Source organism: Peromyscus californicus, unplaced genomic scaffold (assembly GCF_007827085.1).
Source record: "Peromyscus californicus insignis strain IS unplaced genomic scaffold, ASM782708v3 Scaffold_4__1_contigs__length_199733344, whole genome shotgun sequence".
Classification (NCBI taxonomy): domain Eukaryota; kingdom Metazoa; phylum Chordata; class Mammalia; order Rodentia; family Cricetidae; genus Peromyscus; species Peromyscus californicus.
Genome location: NW_026294562.1, coordinates 161,256,784 through 161,274,026, shown reverse-complemented (window position 1 = coordinate 161,274,026; position 17,243 = coordinate 161,256,784). Strand labels below are relative to the sequence as shown.

At 44.8% G+C, this 17,243-nt stretch overlaps 1 protein-coding gene across 18 annotated transcripts; it reads right to left on the bottom strand.

Moving 5' to 3' along the window:
* Positions 1-1,106: 1,106 nt before the first annotated feature.
* LOC128124944 (zinc finger protein 14) lies at positions 1,107-16,235 on the bottom strand. 18 transcript variants are annotated; one of them, XM_052761830.1, is made up of 6 exons: positions 16,087-16,235; positions 12,604-12,693; positions 8,153-8,291; positions 7,721-7,847; positions 6,228-6,326; positions 1,107-2,752 (listed from the first exon to the last, which is right to left on the bottom strand). In XM_052761830.1, the coding sequence occupies exons 3-6, from the start codon at positions 8,288-8,290 to the stop codon at positions 1,389-1,391; spliced, it is 1,728 nt and encodes a 575-aa protein (XP_052617790.1). In that variant the 5' UTR covers position 8,291; positions 12,604-12,693; positions 16,087-16,235; the 3' UTR covers positions 1,107-1,388. The 18 variants fall into 18 exon arrangements, with proteins under 18 accessions (XP_052617790.1, XP_052617781.1, XP_052617780.1 ...); XM_052761821.1 differs by lacking the exon at positions 8,153-8,291 and having other exon boundaries at positions 12,604-12,670; positions 16,087-16,140; XM_052761820.1 differs by lacking the exon at positions 8,153-8,291 and having other exon boundaries at positions 16,087-16,126.
* Between the last annotated feature and the right edge of the window lie 1,008 nt (positions 16,236-17,243).

Sequence of the window (17,243 nt, the reverse complement as noted above, 5' to 3'; positions counted from 1 at the left end):
AAGTGACAAAAATCTTCCAATTACTATAATCTCCTAGATCTGACTTAGAAGAAACTGAGGTTTATAACTGCAGAGATGTGAAAGGAAGCATTTCTACATTTATTCTTCCATAGGATCATCTTCCTTCTATACCAACCGACAATACTAATAACAATCATATGCGTTGTTTATAGGGCACATGCTACCATGGCTGTTAGTCTGTCAAGTGTTAACTACTGCATTCTTAAATCAATTCTATTATGCAGTGCAGCAGGTGGGCTCTAAACTGGTATCCCTGGCCCCTGTCTTGTAGTATTCAATTCCATGCAATCTTCTTGAGCCTAAGAACTTATTTTTAACCAGTGAAGGTGGTAAAATGATGGGATGTTTCTTTTATGATTAGATTGCACAGATTGTAATTTCAGTCTTGCTAGCTGACTCCCATCCTGCTAGCAGCCATCTTTCTTGGATTCCACAATCTCCCTAAAACAACAGCTATGCTGGGCAGTGGTGACACGGGTCTTTGATCCCAGTACTCGGAGGAAGATGCAGATGGGTTTCTGTGAGTTCGGGGAAGTCTGGTCTACAGAGTGAGCTCTGGAACAGCCAGGGCTACACAGAGAAACCCTATCTAAAAAAAAACAAAAACAAAAAAAACAGAACCAAAACCAGCAGTGGCCAGGAACTTCAATGTGTCAGCTCTCAAAGAATTCAGGTGTTGTAGGTGTCTAACTTGTTCCCTTCAATGTGGATCTTTCTCTAGTTAAGCCTTAGCTGAAACCTGAAAGACCCAACTAAGGCTTGCCTGGACTCTCAATCTATAGAAATTTTTAGATAATAAGTGTATATTATTTAAACTACTGTTTTTCTAGTAATTTGTTACATAACAATAAATAACATGTGTAAGTACTATTATCACCATTTTTTTTTTTTTTTTTTTTTTTTTTTTTTTTTTTTTTTGGTTTTTCGAGACAGGGTTTCTCTGTGTAGCTTTGCGCCTTTCCTGGGACTCACGTGGTAGCCCAGGCTGGCCTCGAACTCACAGAGATCCGCCTGGCTCTGCCTCCCGAGTGCTGGGATTAAAGGCGTGCGCCACCACCGCCCGGCCTATTATCACCATTTTGACAGTGAGCAAAACAAGGCATTAATATTTAGTGTCCTGTCCAGTATCACAATGGGAAGAGAGTAGTTAGATGGAGATGACAACTGATAAGGCTAAAGATTTTCCTACATTCATCAAATTATTCTTTCATAGGAATTTGCTGAAGAAAGGTAACATTTAAGTGAGAATGGAGAACTTTTAAAGCAATATAGTATTTCTTATGCTTACTTATATAAGCATGAAATAAATTATTCTCAAAAATGGATTTCCTGACATTTTGCACCATGACATAGAACTGAGGTTTTGCTTAAGTTCCACTGTGGATCTTCTGATGCTGGGTGAGGTGTGAGTGCTGTCTGAAGGCCTTCTTACACTCCTTACATTTGTAGGGCTTCTCTCCAGTGTGGATCCTCTGGTGTTGAGAAAGAAATGAATAAAGTCTGAAAGCCTTCCCACAGTCCTTGCATTCATAAGGCTTCTCACCCGTGTGGATGCTCTGGTGCTGAGTGAGCTGTGAGAGCAGTCGGAAAGGTTTCCTACACTCCTTGCATTCATAAGGTTTCTCACCTGTGTGGATACTCTGATGCTGAGTGAGCTGTGAGAGCAGTCTGAAGGCTTTCCCACATTCTTCACACTCATAGGGTCTCTCACCCACATGAATGCTCTGATGTGAAATCAGTTGGGAGTAACTACTGAAGGTCTTCCAACACTCTAGACATTCATAGGGCTTCTCACGGGTATGGATTCTCTGATGGCGAACAAGTTGTTGCCTCAATCTGAAGGCCTTCCCACATTCCTTACATTCATAGGGTTTCTCCCCAGTATGGATACTCTGATGGACAGTCAGCTGTTGGCATATTCTGAAGGACTTGCCACAGTCCTTACATGCATAGGGCTTCTCACCAAAGTGGATTTTCTGATGTACTCGAAGGTCAGGGCCACACACAAAGGCTTTTCCACACTCCTTACACTCGTACAGCTTCTCAGAAGTGTGAAGTCTTTGGTGTCGGGTGAGGTGTGTGCACTGTCTGAAGGTCTTCCCACAGTCCTTGCACTCGTAGGGTTTCTCCCCGGTGTGGATCCTCTGATGTCGAGCCAGCTGCTGATGGACCCGAAAGGCCTTTCCACACTCCTTGCATTCATACGGCTTTTCACCAGTATGGAGTCGCTGATGCTGAGTGAGTTCCTGGAGCACTGTGAAGGCCTTCCCACAGTCCTTACACTCGTAGGGCTTCTCACCAGTGTGAAGTTTGTGGTGACGGATAAGGTGTGCACGCTGTCTGAAGGGTTGCCCACATTCCTTGCATTTATAAGGTTTCTCACCAGTATGGATTCTCAAGTGTTGACTTAGCGTTGAGCGGCGGATAAAGGTCTTCCTACACTCTTTACATTCATAGAACTTCTCTCCATTCTGAACTTTCTGATACTCAGCAAGGAAACTGTGCTTTTTGTATGTGCTTTTTTCAGAGGTAATTTTCAACTGCCCAAAATAACCTTCCTGGGGTTCCTTTTGTTGCTCAATCTTGCTTTCATATTCCCAATCATCGTTAAGAACAGAACCTTGAGGACTTTGGCTTTTCATTTTCCTCATCAACTCCCATTGTAATGAATATACTTCATCAATGTCCTTGTCTGCAGATAAAGTATTGGTCTTGAATCTGGACTCCAAATCTGAAAGAAAACAAGAAACATGTTGCATCCCTGTTCCAGAAGGAAGAAAACTTCCATAGACAAATAGAAGGACCTAAAGAAATGCCTACTATACTTCCTGTAAACAGGTATTTCTGAAAAAATACAACCCATGTGCACCCAAAAACCCACATCACATTCAAAATCATTCACCAAAAGTTCTTGGAAAGAACAGCAGGCATTAACATGCAATTGTGTACAATTTTATCAGTAAAACATGAACAACACTATAGTTACTATGTCACGGAGTAAAGGTGCTCAGTGTGGCCAAAGCCACTTCATGAATATTAAAATGCATAAAAATTAAGCAGAAGTACTGTTTCAGGTGCTAAGACAGCACATGTAAAATAAAGCCAAACAGACTTACATCTGCAATCCCAGCACTCAGGAGGCTAACGCAGGAGGATGCTACTTGTTTAAGGCCAGACTGGGCTGCACAGAGTCTCAGGACAGCTTAAGCCAAATAAAGATCATCTCTAAAACCACAAAAAGAAAACTCAATTGAAGAGTGTAATGTGTGCTTATATTCCCAACTTCCAGAGAGGCTAAGGGAGAAGGATCACTTGACCACGAGAGTTAGAATCCAGCCTGAGCAACATAGGAACCCATCTCAAAAAGACAAAAAAAAAAAGTAAGGACCAAACTGGGTGTGGTGGTGCTTGACTACAATCCCAGCACTCAGGAGGTGGAAGTAAGAGGATCAGAAGTTTAAAGTCATCCTTGGATACCTAGTGAGTTCAAGTCTAGCCTGGACTATTTGAGAGACTTTGTCTCCAAGAAAAAGCAAGGAAGGAAAGAAGGAAGGAGGGAGAGAGGGAGGGAGGGAAGAAGGGAGGAGAGGAAGGAAGGAAGGAAGGATCGCAGACAGGTATGGTAGTACATTCAATTCAGTACTCAGGAGACAGAGGCAGGTGGGTCTGTGAATTCTGGGCCAGCCAGGGCTATACAGTGAGACCCTGTCTCCAGAAAAGCAAGGAAGGAAGGAAGAGATGCAGCAACAACTCAGTCAGTAAAGTACTTGTTCTGAAGTATGCAGACCTGAGCTTATATCCCCAGCACCCATGTAAAAAGCCTGGGGCGGCGGTGTGCATCTGCCATCCCAGCACCAGACAGACAGAGACAGAGGAACCCTGGGGATGTGCTAGCCAGTCAGTCTAGCCAATAAGTGAGTTCCAGGTTCAGTTCAAGGCTGTGTCTCAAAAAAATAAAGTGAAGATGCCGTTGAGGAAGGTACCCCACATGCACACACACACATGTGAACATGCACCCAAACACATGCACCTCCTCACACAGGAACATTCTCTCCTCCCCACACACACACCCCAACACACACACAAAAGAAAAGAAGCCTTAAGATAGGCAAGCTACCCCTAAGGTGGGTGAAATGCAGCCTGTCTTAGTGAGGAGTGTGAAGATTTCAGGCGTGCATCACCATGCCCTACTCACTAATAGGTTTGTTTGTTTCTTTTTTCAGATCAGGAATGGATGTTGAGTTTTGCCATGTGTTATCTTTACGTTAATAGTTAACCATATAGTCTCTCTTTTTTGTTTGTTTGTTTAATATGGTGAAATGGTACTATCTAACTGAGCTTCAATAGTTACAGGAATGAGGTCCACTTGTTGGTCATTTTTAAATATTTGGTGAGTGTGGTGGCATTCCTGCTGAGCTCCTGGCCTGGCTCCAGAGAGCAGCACCTAGCCCTGATCCTTCCTTTGTTTAACCACACCTTTTGTTCCTCTTACCTTTTGATTCTCTTATCACTCTATGTGAATCTTGTCTGAGAGTCAAGGATCAGAGAGTCCCCCAAGGATGAAAGGCCTATGCAAAACTTGGTCCAGGAAACCCAGAAAACCGAGGTACCTGAGAAATCAAGTAATTTGCACCTGGCATTTGGTCTCTGGGAGCTCCTTTTGGTTTGCTTTGAAGGTACAGAAATTAACTATCTAAACTGTAAAAAGGAGTAAATAAATATGCCCTAGGTGAAGGGAAAAGGGCTTCAGTCCTTCGAGGCTGGACCCCTGCAGCCATGACAGGCTAAATTCATTCTTAAGATGCCTCTGTGTCTTCATTCCACAGACCGGACCACGTGAACCCACACACTCGTGTAGCGACCACACAGCTACATGTGAGTTTGACTTACTAGTATTGTATTGAGAAATTTCTATGCAAACAATAAGGGTTTATAATCTGTTTCAGTAAATGTCAATTATGAGTTACATAGGATTTATGAAGTAAGCCAAGAGGTTACCTTTATTTTCTGGAGAAATTCATACAATAATGCTATTTCTCCCTTAAATTTGTTTTTTTTTTTTTTTTTTCAAGACAGGGTTTCTCTGTGTAGCTTTGCGCCTTTTCCTGGAACTCACTTGGTAGCCCAGGCTGGCCTCGAACTCACAGAGATCCGCCTGGCTCTGCCTCCCGAGTGCTGGGATTAAAGGCGTGCGCCACCACCGCCCGGCATCTCCCTTAAATTTTTAATAGAATTTCCCACCAGTGAAAAACGCGAGCATTTTCTTTACAAAAGATTTTTCACAATGAATCCCATACTTTAATAGACATGAGTTATTTTTGTAATCTTGGCGTTTTTCAAGGAATTTTTCCACATCACATCAACCATCAAATTTATTGGTGCAAAGTTATTCATGGATTCTTTTCTCAGCTCCAGAAGAGATTGGGAAATCCCTTCTTCCATTCCTGGTAGTAATTTATGTTCTTTTTTCCCAGTTAGTTCACTAAGTGTTCACTAACTCTGTTCAAGTTTTTAACGACATTTATTTCAATTTTGGCTTTATCAATCTCATTTCTTGTTTTATTTTTCTGATTTCTGTTCCTGTATTTATAATCATTTTTCCCCTTCTACTGATAATGGCTTCCTTCGAAGTAGGATGGAAATAAGGAGGATAAGAAACAAGGTAACCAAGCTCAACATGTAGCAGTTTTGCAGCCGGGCAGTAGGGGCGCACACCTCTAATCCCAGCACCCAGGAGGCAGAGGCAGGCGGATCTCTGTGAGTTTGAGGCCAGCCTGGTCTACAGAGTGAGTTCCAGGACAGCCAGGGCTACACAGAGAAACTCTATCTCGAAAAACAAAACAAAACAAAAACAAAGCAGTTTTGCTACTTCAGAGTTAAAAGACGGGAATTTAGGCTCAGTGGCGAACAGTGCCTACTGACCTAAGCCAGCTCCCAGGCCCCATGGGAAGGTGAAGGAGAGAACCAATCCCACACAGTGGTCCCCTGACCTCCATGCATGCCATGGCACACAGGCCTATCTCCCACCCCCTTTCACATACACACATAATATTTTAAAATATGAATTTGCTTCAGGTCTCAAGTTTCCCTTGAGGCCAAGGCTTTGGAAGAGAGATCCCCAACAATTTCTCAGCAAGGACCCCACCTCACTGAGCTGAGCAACGACCTGTAGCAACAGCCCTCCATGCCAGCTCACCCTCACTCACCAGGACAGTGTCTTCTCCCTTCCTTCACAACTATCTCAGGCTCCTTCCCGTCTTCATCCAGTAAGGTAATCATATCTCTCTTAGAAATGGAAGGTCCTGCTTAATAGAAAAATGTCACATCAAATTATAAACCTGAAAATCCTTACTTTCAGATTTTATTACATTTTTAATTAGTTGTAAGTCAGGTGGTGCTGTTTTGAGACAGGGTCTCGCTCTGAAGCCCAACCAGCCTGGAGCTCATTACATAGTCCAACCCAGCATTCAAGTGGCTATCTTCCTGTCTCAGCCTCTTGAGTACAGGGATCACCACCAAGCCTGTCTCCAAAACAGCACTTCATAACCAAAGCATTAAACTCATGTGACAGAGCTCCAGGATAACCATTACAGGGAAACCTAGAGACCACAAAGAATAAACGCCTGATGACTAAGGACATACTTCACCTAATTTAGTCTGGCTCTACAGAGAGGCCGCACTGTGTGGTGACTACAGCTCTGGACAGGTTGCCTCACATCCTGCCTATTTCCTAGGCCACCTCAGTAAATAACGTGTGTGTGTGTGTGTGTGTGTGTGTGTGTGTGTGTGTGTGTGTGTGTGTGGACATACGCATGCCACAGCACACACGTGGTCAGAGAACCTTAGACATTGGTCCTGGCTTTCCACTGTTGGAAACGGGGTCTCTTGTTCACCGCTGTGCTCATCGGGCGAGCCTGCCTGAGTGCTTCAGGGACTGTCCTTCTCTACCTCCTCCCTCACCACAGGGATGCCAGGACCACACACGGGCGCTGTTACGTACACTCAGGACTTGAACTCAGTGCTTCACTCACCAAGCCGTTTCCACAGCCGCAACCTCTCATGCCTGAGCATTCTCCCCAGAAATGAGGATGATTACACCCAGAACAGCGTCTAAGCACTAAGTACACAGAACACACATGCCTCTCACTGGGCTGAGAGGGTAAGAAGCTTCCAGAAACAGTCAGACCGTTTAAGTCTATCACTGAAAATACGAAAAGCTTAGATTTCTAACTACATTTGAGGTACTGGGATCAAACCCAGGGCCTCACACACCCTAGGCATGTGCTCTACCATTGAGTACAGCCCCAGCCCAGATTTTAACTTTCAAGCGTGAAGCAGGTAGTACACTAGAGGTCTGGTACCCAGGACAGAGCATATTCCCCAAGTGTTAAGTTTGTGTCCATCCCATGCATTGCCTTTGGAACTAGAGCAGAGCAAGGAGTGTCTACAATAATTCTGGGTTCAAATGAGGTATGACATCTACTTTCTTAGAAAATATTTCTGCCATATCAAATCCAGACACCAGGGAAACCTGGCCACAAAGGAAGAAATCAGAGTCTGAGAAAATGAGAAGAGTACCCCGGCCAAGAATGATTAGACGCTAAATGGAAGGACCTATTTCTAACCTATCAAACAGAAAGTAAAAATGAAGCGTATTTCTACAGCGTGGAAAGCTAATCCTCGGGACAGATCTGCTCACCCAGCGAGATGAAGTTGCTATAGTTCTCCCACATCACGTCCCGGTACAGCCTCTTCTGAGCAGAGTCCAGGAATTCCCATTCTTCCTGTGAGAAAGCCACAGCCACATCCCTGAACGTCACTGAACCCTGAGAAAACAAACTCAGGGTAGTGCATGGGAACTTTCTTTTTTCTCTTTCTAAGGAAAGTGGAGACTGAAGGAGGACCATATGCAAAGTGGGAAGCACCCAGCACGCCAACAGCATGGAGCTGACCACCAACCACGACAGGAACAGACACAGCAAGAGAGAGAATCAGCATCTCGGCAGCAGAGTGATGATGTTCCCACACAGTCCTTCCTGTACATGCACATAAAACTAAAGTTCTAAAATAAATGTTTATTTCATTTTTATTTAGAGTGTGTGTGTTGACACATGCTCATGCATGAGCATACCATAGCACATGTGTGGAGGTCAGAGGACAACCCATAAGAGCCAGTTCCTTCTACCATGTGGGTCCCAGGGATTGAACTCAGACCATCATCTCTACCTCTAAGCCATCTTGTCAGCCCAAGATTCGATTTTTCATTCATTCTGGAAATGAAGACAACAAAACCCACAAGTGAGCCCAACTATATAGTGTACTATGTGCTCCCATTATAAATTCTACAGAAATAATGCATTCAGTTTCACTGGCTAGAAAACATAGTGACAAAAATCTTCTTCCAAAAAGAAAAAATTCATTCCAAATACACTACAAAGTATCTGAGACAGACTGATTCAAGTTCATTACAAAGTCAGATTCTATTTTAAGTATGTTCCCTGTTACAATCTAAGTTTTAAATTTTTGGTAAATACTTGTCCTCATCTTGACTATATTAGATATATTTAATATCTTTTTAACGTTTAGATATTTGAGCACTAGTGATGGTGGTGCACGCCTTTAATCCCAGGACTTGGAAGACAGAAAGAGGTGGAGCTCCATGACTTCGAGGTCAGTCTGGTCTAAATAGTGAGTTCAAAGCCAGCCAGTCAAGGCTACATAATAAGACCCTGACTCTAGATAGACAGACAGACAGATAGATAGATAGATAGATAGATAGATAGATCTTTGAACTTGGCACAATCCCAAAAGCTCCCCTAGCTCTTGTTGAGAGTATCTAACACTTACAAATCACAGTCACTCTCATCCTGTTTAGCAGGTCTCACTCAACATCTTTTCCGTCCTTGAGTTAGAGGACACTAAGTCATGAAAATACTGTGAAGACAGCACCCTAGACTAGTGGTTTCTTTCCTTTTATATCTATATATTTATTTATTTTATGTGTATTTGTCAGAGAATCAGTTCTCTCTTTCCACCATGTGAGTTCCTGGGGTTGAACTTAGGCCAGCCTTAAATCCTCTATGTAGGCAAGAACGATTATCATGATCCTCCTGCCGCACCTCCCAAAGGGTGAGATGACAAGTGTATCATGACTGACAGGACTAGCATTTTTCAACAAAGAGCAATTTTGTTCCCTAAAAGGCCATGTCTGGAGACAATTTGGTTGTCACACAAGGGGGTAAGGTGTGCCAGTGTTAACAGGGATCTAATGGTAGAGGCCAGAGTTACTGTCACACAGCCTATAGTGCACAGGTAATTCCCTACCATTAAAGATTTTCTGGCTCAAAATGTCAATGGTAGCAAAGTTGAGAAATCTTGCTCAAATAAAGTGCATCCCATAAACAATCACGAGGGGCTTTGTCACAGGGTTCTTCTCTCTAGAAGACACTCACCTTTTCTTTTTGAGAGAGGGTCTCACTACAGAGCCCAGGCTGGCCTCTTCAACTTTCCAAGCACTAGGATTGTAGGGATGCTCACCATGCTCAATGCAGAGATGGGTCTTGGTCCTTCTGTGTGTGTTCCCATTCTTATCACTCTCTTAACTGTAGTGCTGAAGGAACACTCTTCCACCCTAAAACAATGGCTAACACAGCACAGCCGAGACCCACAGCAATCTGTCGGTCATATGTACTCACAGCGAGAGAGAAGTCATGGCACATCATAAAAGGTCACCCTCAGGAAGGGAGAGGACAGGGGTCTTCGGAAAGGCTTTGGAAGAGGACTAGGTGTTCCCTGGTTCCCATAGGAAAATGTGGACAGCTCAGATGACTATCCTGTGGGATACTAGGGAGGTGTAAGACTAGGAGGTGCAGAGGTAACCCGGCAGATAGTGGAACTAGCTGGGAAGGAAGGCTTCTGGACCAGTGAGGCAATGCATACCTGGCTAGGCCACTGCCCTAACAAAGATGACAAGACAACACATTAATTATTTAATTTTGATTTTTGAGACAAGGTCTCACTATGTAGCCCTACCTGGCCTGGAACTCACTATGTAGACCAAACTAGCCTCAGACTCACAGAAATTCTCCTGCTTCTGTGTCCTGAGTGTTGGGATTAAAGGTGTCACCCTCCATGCCCAGCCTCACATGGATTTTTAGATCTTATCACATAAACCCTCAATAACATCCCAACCTAACCTATCCAATTGGAAAGCCTTGGACATTGTAAGATCTTAACACACATGCAAGTCAGGGGTTGATGTCAGCTGTCTTTCCGTACATTCGCATTAATGATACATATACTTTAAAACAGCCAAAGACAGTTCTGATGGGCTAGCAATTCTACTTGGAATATAATCAGACTCTCCCTGGACATTCTTTTAAAATGTATAGAACTACATAATTCCACTTAAAGCTCAAAGTTAAAAATTAAAGCTGGGCAGAGCTGGTGTCTGAACTGGACACAGGAAAATTTCAAGTTCAAGGCCAGCTTGAGCTACACAGTAAGACCCTGTCAAAGAGAACAGAGGAGAGGGAAGGAGAGGGGAGACGAAAAGAGACAAAAAAAACCAAGGGAGGAAAAAGAAAAAGTAAGTTCAAATACAGGTAAAATTACTCTGTGGTGTTTGAAGGAAGGACAGTGTCTTCATCTGGGCTATCTGGATGGTAGGTGACTGAAGGGACAGCTGAAGTGCTAGTACACTCCTTTCCTGATTTGGTAGTAAAGATATATTCCATTTATGAACATTTGTTCAGCTATACATTGATAATTTTCACACAAACCTCACTAGAAGTTTGTTAAATGCCATTTTGGGGACTAGAGAGAGAGCTCGGTCAGTAGAGGACTTGCCACAGAAGCATGAGGACCTGAGTCTGGATTCCCAGCAGCCATGTGAGAAGCCAGGCCCGTAAGCCTGTAATTACAGGCCCATAAGCCCAACACTGGGGAATGGAGACAGAAGGGTCCCTGGGGCTTGCTGGCCAGCCAGTCTACTGAATGGGTGGACTCCATGTCAGGGAGACTCTTATGGTGATATTTTATTTGTATTAAAATGTTATTTGTATGTTAATAAATAAAGTTGCCCGGGGGTCAGTGCTATTAGTAAGCCATAGGAAAGCAGGGCAGTGGTGGCGTACGCTTGTAATCTCAGCACTTGGTAGGCAGAGCTGGGTAAGTCTCTGTGTGTTCAGGGATACAGCCATTATTGGATACACATGCCTTTAATCAATACCAATCATGGAAAACCTGGAGGCCTATACAGACAGGCCGTGAAGAGGCGGTCATGTGGTTGGGTTTACAACCAATGAGAAGGCAGAACAGGAACTCTATATAAAGACTTTAACACAGGGGTAGCTCTGGTTCGGAGAGGTAGGACCACTGCAGGAGGAAGGGTAAGGTTTTAGCTCTTAGCTCTGACCTCTTGGCTTTCTTCTTTGCATTGGTTCTGTGTTTCTTATTTAATAAGAAGGTTGGTTACATCTACAGACTCTGTCTCAAAACTAAGGTGGAAATCAAATTGAGGAAGACATCCAGCGTCAGCCTCTGGCCTCTACACACATGCACACACAGGTGTACAGATGAACACAGTTTTAAAAAAAGCCGGGCGGTGGTGGCGCACGCCTTTAACCCCAGCACTCGGGAGGCAGAGCCAGGCGGATCTCTGTGAGTTCGAGGCCAGCCTGGGCTACCAAGTGAGTTCCAGGAGAGGCGCAAAGCTACACAGAGAAACCCTGTCTCGAAAAACCAAAAAAAAAAAAAAAAAAATGATAAAAAACAAAATGACATACTGTCCATTGGAATACAAATATTTTCTGTATAAAACAAAATTAAAAAAAAATCAAGCTGGGTGGTAGTGGCACATGCCTTTAATTCTAGCACTTGGGAGGCAGAGGCAGGTGGATCACTGAGTTCAAGGCCAGCCTGGTCTACGGAGCAAGTTCCAGGACAGCCAGGGCTATACAGAAAAACCCTGTCTCAAAACAACAATAACAACAAAAAATCACTATACTAAGAGAAACAATTTCCCCTGGAATCTAAATACTAAAAATCAGGATTGGCAAGATGGCTCAGTAGGTAAAGCTGAGTTTGATAGACCCCTGGAACCCACATAAAGTTCAAAAGAGAAAATTGATGTCCTCTGACCTCCACATGTGCACCATGGCACATGCACCCACATACACACAAAGATAATACATCGAAAAAATATTTTAATTATTAAACCCAAAAGCTGCTCCACTAGAAAACGTTGGAGAACATTCTGCAGAGCTCATCTAGGTCTTCCTTACGGCATTTTAGGCTCGCTGTGGCTCTGACAGGAACAATGGGCAGGTGGGGACACAGCCTTGGAGGAAACATTTACAGCAATGGGTTGTGTCTCCAACCTCTCTGCAATGAGAGCTGGGGTGGGTGTTGCATGGAGCACGCCAGATCCGAGGGCTCAGGAAAAGGATGTACACAACCATCTAGAAACTGAGTGTTCAGAGGAAACAGGTACCAAGCCTGCTGTACACATTGCAGTCCCAGCACCTGGGAGGCACAGTAGAGTCATACATCTGAGGGCAAGGAGAAAAAACAGTAACCTACCTGGGCCAGGGCCATAGTGTCAGAACTGCAGGAACTGGTTGGCTTTTCGATATTTCTCTATGGAAAACTGTGGGGTTCAGACAAGCAAAGCTAGAATAAAAAAAACTCATGAATCCAGATGTGCCTAAAAGTTACCCAATTAATTTATGTTAGGAAGAGCAGCGTCCCTCTCCCCGACCCCTGCCATTCTTGCTTCCAAGTCATTCCTCATTACCGTACTTACACCCACCCCAAACCCACCCCAACCCAAGATCCCTACAGAAAGCTCTGAGGAAACCCAGCACAAGGTAGGCATAGTGTGGAGCACAGGTACTTCTCAAGGATTCTGACTTAGGTCTAACACCTCATCATAAGCACAAAGATAAACACACACACAAAGAGAACACATACACACAAATAAATAAATGTAAAAAGGGCACTTGCTCTTGCAGAGGACCCAGGTTCAGTTCCCAGCATCTGTACGGTTGCTCGTAACATCTCTAACTCTAGTCCCAGCAGATCTGACACTTTCTTCAGACTTCCTTAGGCACCAGCCATGCATGTGGTAAAGGCAAAACACTTATATACATAAAATAAATTTAAAAATATTGTACCACCATGCCCAGCTGACAGGCAGCTGTTGATCATCAGTAATCTACAACTGGGAGTACATGGACACATAAAGTAAATGTGGCAAACTACTCATGATTTTTGGACGTAGGAGATGAGGAAAACCAGAATGTATTATAACAGTTAGCAAGGGTACTGAACCCTCAACTACAGTGCCAAGTACTACCTATGGGTTTTACAGGTTTTTTTCTTGTTTGTTTCTGAGGGGAAGGCTGTCGCTGTCACACTGAGGACGGCATCTTAGGCTTTGGATATGGTAGGCCAACACTATACCACATCCCGAGCCCTCGGTTAATTCATTTATTCCAAGTGGTCCTATACGGTAGGCCTCGTCTTTCCCGTGGAACTACATACAGCATAGAGGGATACATCAAACCAGGAAAACATGGCAGGTTTCAGCTTAGAACCCTGGCAATTTCGCCTCATAACCCACACTAATGTCCCTACATCTCAGCCTCCCTAAGACATAAGTCAGTGGCCTATAATGAGCTCACTTTGAAAACTGTAAACCACCTCCCTTGTTCACAGACCTCTCCCTAAGATCCCTATCATCTTACCTCTCCTCATGAGCCTCAAAAGATGAAGACTCTTGGGAGATAACTCGGGTGTGGAGTGTTTGCCTCAAACATACAAGGCCCTGAACTGGAACCCCAGCACTGGAAATGGGGAGGGGTGCTAAAGTGAAAGCCCCTGTTACCAAGCAAACCGTTTTGTGTCTTTCCTGCTTTGAACTCAGGGCAGCTGAGATCAATGACACCTCGTGCAGTGCTGGATGTGGTGGCTCCTGCAGCTGGAGGTTTGCGATTTCCTCTCCAAATCATAAACTAAGCTAAAGCTAGCTAGCTTCTCTTTAGGTTTACTTGAAGACCATCCAAACACAACAGAAAAACACAGCTCCAGAGAGAAATGTAACACTTTCAACACTTTCCCATTCCTTGTGTGAATAACCACTGGAAAGGAAGAATGTGTGAAGAGTCTACCCCCATTAGTCACCTAGGCAGAAACCATAACACGAGGTTAAGAGGTCTCTTTGGTTGTTAAAGCTCCAGGCTAACTGAGAAAAGTCTGTATCCTGCTACAAAGTCTTGACTGACACATTGAGGATGGATGGAGGGGAAAAGGCTCTTCTGTAAGCCATGCCCTGCCCCCACAAAGTGCTGGTCATAAACCCCTACTCAGTCTACACTAGAACAGCTCTCTACCTGTGAGGTACGATTCCAGCTCCCAGACTTTAAAGAGGCTTTAAAGAGGATTGGTAATTTAGGAGTTTGGAACAGCTGCTGTTACTGAGATGGGATTAGAAGAGACAGAGATTGATTTAAGATTAAATGCTACCCTGGCTGGGCATAGTGGCATGCGTTGCAGCCTGGAGGCCGAGGCAGGAGGATCACCCACAAATTCAAGGTCAGCTTGGGTTACATGGTGAATTCCTGATCAGTTTGGTTGCAAATTAAGGCTCTGCTTAAAAAAGAAGAAGAGGAGGAGGAGAAGAAAGAAAGAAAGAAAGAAAGGAAGGAAGGAAGGAAGGAAGGAAGGAAGGAAGGAAGGAAGGAAGGAAGGAAGAAAGAAAGAAAGACCAAAGTGCTATTCTTAGGTAAGGAGGGTGATTTAGCAAATGAATCTTCCTCAATAACTAAAAACAAACTACCAAAGCAAGCCTCAAGAGTAAGAAAGCTATAGCCTGGAATGCAGAGATGGATTGGCAGATAAGGGCGCCAGCTGCTTGTGCAGAGGACCCTGTTCGGTTCCCAGCACCCACATGGCTGCTCACAAAACGTTCCGGAGGATCTGAAGTCCTCCTCAGACACGAGTCACACACAGTGGTGCAGACATAAAAGCAGTCAAAACACATAAAAGTGAAAATTAAAAACTGATTTTAAAAAGAAACCTGTGAAGCTGGAGACATGGCTCAAAGGTTAAGAGCACTGGCTCCAAGTTCAATTCCCAGCACCCACATGGAGGCTCACAAACATCTATAATTCCAGTTCCTGGGAATAGGACGCCTTCTTCTGTCCTCCGCTGACACTTGTACTCACATAAATACACACATACACATAAATAAGTTAAATACAATTTAAAAAAAAAAAAAGGAAACCTGTAACCTCACAAAGAAGGGATGGGCCTGCATTTAACAACAGAGCAATAGTCTATGAGTGATGGGTTCTATTAATCTGCATTAATCTGACTCTTCGCCCTGACCTAATTAACGCCAAACCCCGCCCCTCCTTTTCAGTGCAAGTTGATTTTTAACTCTTTCACAGTAAAAAATAGTCAATGTCCCCATGGTTGGAAAAATAAGGATTACAATCCATAGGAAAAAGCGGAAGAAGAAAGTAACTTGGCTAATTCTTTTTTTCCCCACATATACAACAGTAATGTCGGGTTTCTATGTGTGCAACAACCATCGTTTTTTCCATTTATTCCCTCGCCTTCCTGAAGACCAGCGAGCCGAATCGGGAAGGTGCGGGGCATGGTGGCCTCGGGACACACCCCCGGGGCCCGTCACTCCCACCACTTCCACAGACATAACCCACTGGAAATGGAAAGCGGCGGACGGAGCTGACACTTCCCGCCGCCGGTGCGGCAGGCCTGGGAGGCGACGGCCACGGCGGGCAGCCTCAGAGGGCGCGCGGACAAAGCCGCTCGGCCCCTGCAGCTCTGCTGCCGTCTTTTTGTTCGGGGGGCCTTCTCTGGGGTTGGCACGCGTGACTCGGGGCCATGCTGGACCTCTGGGCCCTGCAGCGGGAAGACGGAGGACGCGGCGGGGCACCCGGTGTCCACTCAGCGTCACCGACTCCAAGTCTCTCAAACCAACGGAAAGCCAAATCCGCGCCGCCCCCGCGCCCATTTCCTCAGTGCAGGAGACCAACTCACCTCTCGCAGCTGCCCGGCGCTAGGCAGCCGGAAGGATGCCGCGCGGAGGCCTGTGGGAAATGTAGTCCAACGTGGGAGGGACTGGTTCGCAGGCCGCGGAGTACGCAAGCGTGGTCGGGGTCCTGAGGAGGTGGAGGTCTGTGGGTATGATCTTGGACTAGCTGGAAGGGCTAGGACACTCCCCAACCTCCACCCCACTGAGCAAACCCAGTTCTCCGGGCTAGGGTTTGTGTTGTTGAACTACCGGGGCTAAGTAGTCGCGCTCCCATCATCACTTGCTCAGTATGTGAGATAAGCACACAGTAGGTACTCGGTATGCACACGCCCAGCGGGGGCTGTAGGCATGCATCAGGGCAGTTAAAACATCCTCCAAAGGCTCAGTACCGTCTACCCATGGAAAGGTCGTTCAGGCTCGTCCGAGTTCTCGCTTTCTCCCTTCCTCCCGCTTTCCTTCGCCCCATGGCCCCTTCAAGCCATTGAGTGTGTTGTTCTATTGGTTGACATTGCTGTTAGGATTTGTTTTGCAAACTGGAGATGAAGCCAAAGCCTTTGAGACTAGAAAGATAATTTTTCTTTAAAAAAAAAAAAAAAAAAAATCTTTGTATTTGTTCCAGACCTCATGGCACAAATTCCAGCTTCTGGAAGCTGAGGCAGGAAGACTACAAATTCAAGATGAATGAAAAAAAAGAAATAAAAGGAGGACGTTTGTAAGTATTGGAGCTTGCGAAATGGGTTGGTAATGGGTGCAAGAAGAGGTTCATGTGAAGGGCACATCCCACCATCCTCGGGTCACAAAATATCTTTACTTTCACTTGGACTGACCTGGATATTCACATTTCTACCTAACTCACTTGGACAGTCCTGCCCCAAGGGTTCCAGGACAGCCCACATTTATTTGGCCAGACTTACTCTTTGTCTCTTCCTAAATCCAAGCTTATTCGATACGTAGATGATCTTCTCATTTGTAGTCTGTCCCTGCAAATTAGCTAGGCAGACACCCCTACCTTATTAAATTTTCTGTCCAGCTTTCTCTCCCTCTAAGGTCCAACTGTCCACTCCTCAAGTTACTTATCTGCGATTAGCTATCGATCCAATTTATAAAGCCATTACCCTGGATAGAAAACACTTAGCCCAGTCACTCACAGTCCCCACAGCAA